Genomic DNA, 10,279 nt, shown 5'->3' on the forward strand with positions numbered 1-10,279 from the left:
GAGGACTGGTGCTGACAGAGGGCAGAGAGGACTGGTGCTGACAGAGGGCAGAGAGGACTGGTACTGACAGAGGGCAGAGAGGACTGGTACTGACAGAGGGCAGAGAGGACTGGTATTGACAGAGGGCAGAGAGGACCGGTACTGCTACAGGGCAGAGAGGACTGGTACTGATAGAGGGCAGAGAGGACTGATACTCATAGAGGGCAGAGAAGACTGGTACTGATAGAGGGCAGAGTGGACTGGTACTGATACAGGGCAGAGAGGACCGGTACAGATAGATGTAGAGATACAGGGCAGAGAGGACCGGTACAGATAGAGGGCAGAGTGGACTGGTACTGATACAGGGCAGAGATGACTGGTGCTGACAGAGGGCAGAGAGGACTGGAACTGGCAGAGAGGACCGGTACTGATAGAGGGCAGAGAGGACCGGTACTGATAGAGGACAGAGTGGACTCGTGCTGACACAGGTCAGAGAGGACTGGTACTGAAACAGGGCAGAGAGGACCGGTACAGATCGATGTAGCGATACAGGGCAGAGAGGACTAGTGCTGACAGAGGGCAGAGAGGACCGGTATTGACAGAGGGCAGAGAGGACCGGTAGAGATACAGGGCAGAGGGGACTGGTGCTGACAGAGGGCAGAGATGACTGGTGCTGACCGAGGGCAGAGAGGGCTGGTACTGACTGATGGCAGAGATGACTGGTACTGACAGAGGGCAGTGAGGACCGGTACAGATACAGGGCAGAGAGGACCGGTACTGATAGAGGGCAGAGAGGACCGATACTGATACAGGGCAGCGAGGACTGGTGCTGACAGAGGGCAGCGAGGACTGGTGCTGACAGAGGGCAGAGAGGACTGGTGCTGACAGAGGGCAGAGAGGACCGGTACTGCTACAGGGCAGAGAGGACTGGTACTGACAGAGGGCAGAGAGGACCGGTACTGACAGAGGGCAGAGAGGACCGGTACTGATAGAGGGCAGAGAGGACTGGTACTGATAGAGCTCAGAGAGGACTGGTACAGATAGATGTAGAGATACAGGGCAGAGAGGACTGGTACTGACAGAGGGCAGAGAGGACTGGTGCTGACAGAGGGCAGAGAGGACCGGTACTGCTACAGGGCAGAGAGGACTGGTACTGACAGAGGGCAGAGAGGACCGGTACTGACAGAGGGCAGAGAGGACCGGTACTGATAGAGGGCAGAGAGGACTGGTACTGATAGAGCTCAGAGAGGACTGGTACAGATAGATGTAGAGATACAGGGCAGAGAGGACTGGTACTGACAGGGCAGAGAGGACTGGTACTGATAGAGGGCAGAGAGGACTGGTACTGGCAGAGAAGATTATTACTAAATAGTGATAATGTTATATTTTCCCACAGAGAAGGGTGTGGATAAAGGATACTACACAGTCGGTGCAAGACTCATGCGTCTAGAGGAAAAGGTACTTGCAGGTGCTATATTGTATATACTGTAAATAAAGCGACTGTATGGGAAATGTGTATGTGTGTATATATATATACTATATGTGTGTATATATACTGTATGTGTGTATATGTGAACGGTGATATCATTATAAAGGGGTTAAAGTTGGCCGGAACTGCATTCCGTCATTTCTATTTGGACACAGAACTAGTTCATCCTCCTCCGGCCCACCTCAGCCCGGCGCCGTAGGGAGGCTCCATTTCCCGGGTGCCCGCAGAGATATTGTTACCAGCAGGCGCCCGGCTCCTTCCTCGCAGCACCCGCCTCCTTCCCCACAGTGTGCACTATGACGTCTCTCCCATAATTCCGAGAAGCAGCCTGTCGGACGGCCGTGCACGCAGGAGCGGGGCTTAAGGTAAGGGTTGTTGCTAGATCCAAGTTAGAGAATGGACCACATGCAGGCTTGCCTACCCTCCCGATTTGGTCGGGAGCCTCCCGAATATTGGGTGCCGCTCCCAACCCCCCCCAAGAAAGGCAGGCAAGCCTCCCGGCTGCCGCCTACCCCCCCAGACTACTAGTATAAACCCCCGCTGCCGGTGGGCCCAATGACGCGATTCGTGCTGAATCGCGTCATCGAGGCTCTGCCCCCTGCTTTACAATGCCTTTTTCCGGCATTGTGAAGAGGGGGCGGGGCCACGATGACGCGATCGGGTGGTCACGCCCCCCAGCCCCGCCCCCAAAACAGCATCACCGTCCGGCCACGCCCCCCACAGAATGCAGGCATTCAGTTCCCTCCCGGAAGGAGGGAGCTGAATGTCGGCAAATATGACCACATGACCGCAACAGCAGGGTCTGTCCGCTACCAGTGTTACTATCCACGTGGGCATAGAGCGGGAATACAAACGTGTGGGGAGCAAAGCAAGCCACCGTGCCCGAAGCATGGCGAGCGAAGCGATTAGTGTTTTGTGCCACAGAGGAATGGGTACAAAGTCACAGATTAACACAACGATGCCTGGTACGATTTCACGTGTATCGGTCCTCAGTCTATGGTTAGTATCCTACTCGCACATGGCAACTGCACGCAAAACCAGCGCCGGTGTCCCTGGTAACCGTGCGTCCTACTGTTGTTGCATTAGAGGTGCAAACAAGAAGCACATTCAGATGTGTGGCATGTTGTGATTTAGGGCCGTATTCAATTAGCGGCGAAAAGCCGTTTTCGCCAAAAAAAGTTTCGCCGATGACGTAATTTCGCCAGCGGAAACTTATCCTCGTATTCAATTGTTGCGACTTTTCGCCGGTGCGAAAACGCAATGTAATATACCCAGCGGAAAAGTTTCGCCTATGAGTAGCAGGCAGAAAAAAGTGCAAAATTGGGGTTTTGGGGTGCATAGGTGGGGAAACCACTCTGCACCCTTAGGACAGGTCCCCAAAGGTAAACTGCGTAAAAAAAAAATCCTTAAAAAATTAAAAGTACACCCCAAAAAATGTCTTTGAAAAAGGGGATGAAAAATTACAAATTTGGGGTACAAACGTAAAAACTAGCGAAATAGACTTTGGGGGGTCTGCAAGTATGGGGGAGGTGTTTTTTGTATTGCAGGTGCTGGCTGAAGGTGCGTTTTTCACGCTTTTTAAGAACTCACTTTTGCAAATTTTAAGAATGCTTGCACCCATTTTCATGTACCCCAAATTTACTGGGACTAGTTATTTCTACCCAAAAAAACTGCGATATGCTATTCTTCACCACCTGTGCAAAGACGCTAATTAACAGCTAATGAGAGCATTAAAGTACCCCAAATAGCTTCAGCAGGGCTATTCGGGGGTATCTATAGTGATCTCCAATGTCAGTGCATCTTTTGGGGGGTGTCAGGCTGATTTCCCCAAATCTGACAGCACTTTTGCGCCTGTTTGCGTTTCGCCAGGACCCGTTTTCGCATCCTTTGGAATTGAATACGGGGAAAAGCGGGGACGTGCTCGATAAGTTTCCGTGGCCAAAACACGCGATGTAGGCGGAGACTAGATTCTGCCGACGGCTGCGAAATTAGCGCGGGTAATTGAATACGGCACTAAGTCGCAAAGTCTGTGGCACGCCAAACGAGGCAATTTGGCGCGACTTGAAGACAGCAGGTGTATGTGCGCACAACTGTATCTCCAGCATAATCTGCAGCGCTGTACAATCCGGAAGAAACGCAGTAATAAAACAGGACTGGCCACTGACAATAGAGGTAGAAAAGTCCCTGCTCGTATGCCCACGATCTGTAGCCCTGCCTGCATTTTTATCTACCCATTTACAAAACTTTAATTAATCAATAACATTCAGACAGTCTTATGTATTTTAATAAGTCTTTGCAATTCTTTAACATATTTAAACTCAGCCTGTCTGTAGGAGACAGGTCCCTGTTTTCTCAAAGGACATACCTGACGTAGTAAGTATACAGGCCCAACTCTCCTGTCAGACTGATCAGATTTAAGCAATGGGTCTCAATCAGCTGATAATGCACAATTTTCTTGAATTAGACCCCCCATTATAAAACGTCTTGAAGTCTCGTTTGTGCCCATGCCCTCTACACTTTTGTTGTCTGTAATGCACCCCCTGACAGACTGACATTTTCCCAGGACTGGATAATGCAAATCAGGCTCCAGCCTGGCACACGGAGAGTGGACATGGGGTCAGCGCCCATAGACCCCTCCCATCATTAGGCCTCTTGTTCCCATCAGCACAGAGACCCAGTTGGGTGTTTAATTGTGGGTCTCGCAGGCCTACTGAGCTGGAACGCAGTCTGCTCACTTGGCAGTGCCACAGGTCTGGCATCGCTGGGCGGCTGGACGGGCTGAGTGCGGTTATTGTCTGAGCGTCTTGGAATCAGTCAGACATCCAGCGAAATGTGGCCCCTTCATTTATTCTACATAAAGAGTTCCTCTAATTATTCCTCTGTCACTGGGCAGCCTGTCCCCAAATCACCCTTTGGCGTGTGTGTGCGTAACGGGCTGTGTGCAGGTAAACGTACAGCCTGTGGGCCCCGGGTGCTGCGCCTGCACATAACTGAGAGACGCTTAGAAGAGAATGGAACACAGACCTGACAATGTACATTGGTATTGTCTATTTACTAAACTGAATGTGGAGCGTTAGCGACTCAGTAATAGATTTACAGAACCAGGTGTAAAGCACAGGACAGAAATCAGTGTTATTGTGAGAGTGCTGTTATATAGAAGGTAACATAATAATGAAATATTGTCTGTCGCTTTATAAAGGGGTGGTGTAATAAAAAGGAGCTAGTTATTTCATTTGTGGTTCTGTGAGGAGACCTGGAAAACATGCACCGTTTGGGATCCTGAGGACCGAGTTTCAAAACCTGCGTCCTAGAGCATCCCGGAGATTTACGAATTTCCAGGAGCTGTCTCCGGTTCTTGAGAGGGTAGTCAGCCTCCAGCGACAGCTCAGTTCCCCAGTAAAACGGGTGGTTGGGGGGCTTCATGACTCAATTTGCAGTGCATCATGATTTTTAGCATCGAACTGCGGGGACCGTAGTGCCACAAAGAGGTGATTCACCGCGTCGCACCCCACTCACCTTCCACCTGCCTTCCAGTATCTCCATGGTAGCTTTTTAAAATGTCAACAATTATATTAGGGACTCTGCTAAATTCTACAAGGTAGGGGACCCCCACCGAATATGGATATCAGACATTACTGCGGAATACAGTACACGAGACATAGCTTTTGTGCCAGGTGGGGCTGCCGAGGCGTCAGGGAGGGGGCCATATGGTGAAATATGTGAGCCAACATGGTGCCCATTGATGAACATTGGGCACGGAAGTGGGGTCTTGCTATGACTCCCTTGCTGACCCTGGCCTCCGCCACACAGGCCCAGACCTGGGTAATCTGTACCAAACTCCCGTCATCTTTGTGCCAGTATACTTGGCATAATCATGGCGTGGACATAGCATAGCTGTTTGGCAGTGTTAGTAGTAAGTGGTAAAGTCACAGGTTGGGTACGAGATGTCAGCGCTTGGCATCTGGGCGATCAGAATTCCGAAGCTGACATCCCGTCAGGGTTAGGATACCGACAGTTGTCGGTCAGTATCCTAACCCTCCCCCACCCCCTACCCTTAACCCTCCCTTTCCAGTGCATAAACCCAACCTCCCCCTCCCCCCTAGTGCGTAACCCCTAACACTATCCCTCCCCTAACTATAATACTTACCTTCGGGATTCCGGCAGCAGCATTTTAAGTGTCGACATCCCGTCGGTCAGCATTTTGGCCAGATCCCAAAGTCACAATACCCTACTAGCAATCAGTATAATGCTATAATGACATGAAGTATACACACAACGGCGCAGTATTATCATATAAAATATAACCAATCCAACAGCTGTTGTGTACCTTTTTAATCTAATTAAATGTGAAATGATTGTCTGCAGTTCTCCAAATAGAAACGCTATATAAATACTGTAAATAGATGGTGGAACATGATAAAGTATGATGTGATACTAATGAATGACATAGTATTATAGCTGGAGAGGTCAGTAAGCGATTAGCCAAGTCAGAAGTGTCCGGATATACAGTACGCCCTCACTATACTCATTTTATAGTAGCTCGTCCCTTTTCTGCCACTCCCATTGTAAGGGGACGCGTGCTCACAACACAAACAAATCTACATACAGACACATGTTGTACCACGTGTACAATAAGGAAATGCATATACTCACTCCACAAACATTCTCACTGCTTCCTAGTAAATGAAAGCCTGCACTATCAGTGATGTCACTGGTTCCTAGTGACTGGATAGGTTGCACTCTCAGTGATGTCACTTGTTCCTAGTGAATGGAAAGGCTGCATTCTCAGTGATGTCTCTGGTTCCTAGTGCGTGGATAGGCTGCACTCTCAGTGATGTCACTGGTTCCAAGTGCGTGGATAGGCTGCACTCTCAGTGATGTCACTGGTTCATAGTGACTGGATAGGCTGCACTCTCAGTGATGTCACTGGTTCCTAGTGAATGGAAAGGCTGCATTCTCAGTGATGTCTCTGGTTCCTAGTGACTGGTTAGGCTGCATTCTCAGTGATGTCACTGGTTCCAAGTGCGTGGATAGTCTGCATTCTCAGTGATGTCACTGGTTCCTAGTGAATGGAAAGGCTGCATTCCCAGTGATGTCACTAGTTCCAAGTGCGTGGATAGGCTGCACTCTCAGTGATGTCACTGGTTCATAGTGACTGGATAGGCTGCACTCTCAGTGATGTCACTGGTTCCTAGCGAATGGAAAGGCTGCATTCCCAGTGATGTCACTGGTTCCAAGTGCGTGGATAGGCTCCATTCTCAGTGATGTCACTGGTTCCTAGTGACTGGTTAGGCTCCATTCTCAGTGATGTCACTGGTTCCTAGTGAGAGGATAGGCTGCATTCCCAGTGATGTCACTGGTTCCAAATGCGTGGATAGGCTGCACTCTCAGTGATGTCACTGGTTCATAGTGACTGGATAGGCTGCACTCTCAGTGATGTCACTGGTTCCTAGTGAATGGAAAGGCTGCATTCCCAGTGATGTCACTGGTTCCAAGTGCGTGGATAGGCTGCACTCTCAGTGATGTCACTGGTTCCTAGTGAATGGTTAGGCTCCATTCTCAGTGATGTCACTGGTTCCTAGTGACTGGTTAGGCTCCATTCTCAGTGATGTCACTGGTTCCTAGTGAGAGGATAGGCTGCATTCTCAGTGATGTCACTGGTTCCAAGTGAATGAATAAGGTGCATTCTCAGTGATGTCACTGGATCCTACTAAGGGGATAGGCTGCTTTCTTAGTGATGTCACTGGTTCCTAGTGAGTGGATTGGCTGCATTGGAATGGATATTGGTTATCCTTCACTATGGCTGTCTCCACTGTGTATCGATGAACTGCAATAAATGTAAAGAGATTTCTTTTGGTCCGGCTTTTCCAGAACCAGGTTATTGTTTCCTAGAACCCAAGATACATGGGTCATTACAATCAAAGTAAAAGACATAATAAACTTTGATAAATAAAGAAATTAAAATAATAACAACAACAACATCTCAGTTAATCAGTGCAAAAATGTGTGGTTATCACAGCTGGGCCTGTGCTGACAGAGGTGTCATGTGTTATGTGTCTCCCACAGGTCACCCAGATGGATCACAAGCTGGATGAAATTCTGCGCGTCTTCCGAGCTCAATTGGTGCCAGAAGAGGATCAGCTGCTGCCCCCTGAGCAAGGGTCCCCATCCCCCCACCGGCTGCACCCCTCTCACAGCTCCCCAACACCTAGCCGGCGATTCTGACAGCCAACGCTCAGCACTGCCCATCTTCTTTAAGGATTAAAGAGACTGAAGCTGGTGCCACCAGAGCAACGACCAGGGGCTGCCCCAGAGCTACATGAACTACACTCCCCAGCTCCACAAGAGACATCCCATGAGAGATGTCACAATGCGCTACCAGAGGTGCCCCAAGAGAGGCCCAACCACAGATCCACAAGAGGCATCCTGTGAGAGATTCACCCACAGACCCACGAGAGCTGTCACAGTGCTGCACAAGAGTTGGCCATCGAAAGGACACACCCATAGATCCATGAGACATCAAATGAGAGACCTACCTCCAGAAGTATGAGTGATGCCACAGTGGTCCACGAGGAGTGCCCACTGAGTGACTAATCCACAGATCCATAGGAGATACCCTGTAAGAGGTGTTCCACACCTCCAGCTTCTTTCGGAGCACCCCCTGGTGATGCTGACCCCCACGCACACAGATTGCCTTCTTATTAATAACAGGTTGGGTGTCTACTCTAGGAAGGTGAGCGAGTCCCGGAACATGCATACAGTATCTTTAATCCCCGTACCACCAGCTCTCACTCCACCAGACTATCATGTAACATGTAATAAACAGATCGGGTGTCCGTGACACTGTGCAACATCTCAGTCCTCTTTTGGGAATATTAAACCCATTTGCCTTACATCCGCCTCAGGTGACCCGACCCCACCCCATTACATGTCCATATATACGGCACTGGACGTGCTGGCGAGCCCGCCAGGACACAAGAAGCACATATGGATGTCCGAGGTTATGTTTCAGTATCCCCGCGTGTGAAAAGAAAAAGGTGTGACAGAAGTTTGCGTGCTACCCCAAGACACCTTCTATACCAATGAAACCGTTTTGGAAAACTGGTGTATGCAAATGTGTCTGAAAGTGAAAAAGATAAATAATAAAATTAAAGACTATCTAGCAGAAGACAGGACTCCGATTGCGCTCATTGTGCATTGAGGGGGGGAGCGCATTGTTTGCAGTTAGAAGAGCATAATCGTCAGAGCTCTATGGTCCCGCACACCACGAGATCAGAGGCCACTTCTTGTAGGCCACTTCCGAAGGTTTTGGGTCAAAACGATTTTTTTAAATTTATTTTTATTCAGAAAGGAGCACAGAAAAGTAATACATATATCATACAATAATCGATATAGAATACTTAAGAAATACAATTGTTGGCAAATCAATAAATCTAAGATCAATATATGACCTACACACTTAAAAGGGCAACTCCACTCAAATATGATTTTGCCTACTTAAATTTATGTAGTTACTGGAACACTTAAAATGGGACCTCTGCCTGAAATCATCTGATGAAAACTCAGACACACACTCTGGCTGTTATTTCACAGATAAGAAGTTGTAAATAACTTACATTCCCTTAGCAACATCTGTAAGCAAGGAAACAGTATGTGGAGTGTGCTGATTATTTCCATGGTTACAGATTTTAAGTACATTTAGCTTTTGAGTAAAATGGTTATAACAGAGTGTGTTTCTGAGTTTTGATAGTTGATTTCATGTGGACATTTTATTAAGCAACAAGGTTTATTCCAGTAAATTCTAGTATCCAACATAACAAATTTTAATTAGGAAACATCATTTTTGATACGGTTACCTTCAATTTACCCCCCACAGTACTTCATGAGCAAACTGAGAAACCAATCAAACCTCTTCCTGATGTTATCCCCAGCAACTAAACCTCTTTAAGTCCTTTGTCCCCCATTACCTTTCGCTTGGAACCAAACTACACTGCAGTCAATGGACAAGAACGTAAAAAAAAAACCTTTTAATCGTAGCCATAATCCTGATACTCTCTCAGGCCCTTAAAGCTGCAAACACAGATATTTAAACAACAATTTGTGAATCTCTTCAGCATGAAGAATATACTCCGATCTCAGAGTCACGGAGCTCCTCTGTCGTGCTGCGTTATGGCAGAAGGGGGGGGGGGGGGGGAGTTCATGCTTAAAAGAGATGGGGTTCTCCAAAGCCTCTCTGTGCATTACACCATGGGGTCAATTTACTAAAGTGAGAGTTTTTAGAAGTGGAAATGTTGCCCGTAGCAACCGATCAAATTGTAGCTTCTTCTTCTTCTAGAAGGCACTAGTTAAATGTTAAGTAGAATCTGATTGGTTGCTATGGGCAACATCGCCACTTTCTAAAAACTCTCACTTTAGTAAATATACCCCCATATGTCATGTGACTGTGGCTGCCATGATAGTTGCATGTCACCGAGCAACCAGTAAATTTATCAATAGCAACATAAGTCCAAACGGTACAGATGTGTCCTCTTACATCCTTGCCGATCGTGCTACAAACGTGCGCATGCATGGCGTCATGCCGTTACCCGCAGTGGTGCACGCTATGGTACGCAATGGCGCGCACTATGCAGTCGCGGGTGCGAACGTATCTGTGTGGCAGATTTTCTGTGTACGCAGGACACATCTGTAGTCAGCATCGCGCTATACGGGATGTCGACGGTCTAATTACTGGCACTGGAATCCCGACAGCAGTCAGGATACCGGCACCAGTATAGTGACCGTCAGCATCCTGAAGGTAAGTGTTGGGGGTTA

The 10,279-nt window shown here is 48.3% G+C and overlaps 1 protein-coding gene across 2 annotated transcripts in view; it reads left to right on the top strand.

Moving 5' to 3' along the window:
* LOC148518925 (potassium voltage-gated channel subfamily KQT member 1-like) overlaps window positions 1-8,557 on the top strand; it is a 146,681-nt gene extending 138,124 nt beyond the window's left edge. For both annotated transcript variants that reach the window (XM_088476831.1, XM_088476832.1), the window contains exons 17-18: window positions 1,376-1,437; window positions 7,535-8,557. In XM_088476831.1, the coding sequence (XP_088332957.1) occupies window positions 1,376-1,437; window positions 7,535-7,693 (221 nt within the window). In that variant the 3' untranslated portion in view covers window positions 7,694-8,557. The remainder of the gene's footprint in view (window positions 1-1,375; window positions 1,438-7,534) is intronic.
* The last annotated feature ends 1,722 nt before the right edge of the window (window positions 8,558-10,279 follow it).

Source organism: Taudactylus pleione, unplaced genomic scaffold (genome assembly GCF_031769625.1).
Source record: "Taudactylus pleione unplaced genomic scaffold, aTauple2 ptg000196l, whole genome shotgun sequence".
Classification (NCBI taxonomy): Eukaryota; Metazoa; Chordata; class Amphibia; order Anura; family Myobatrachidae; genus Taudactylus; species Taudactylus pleione.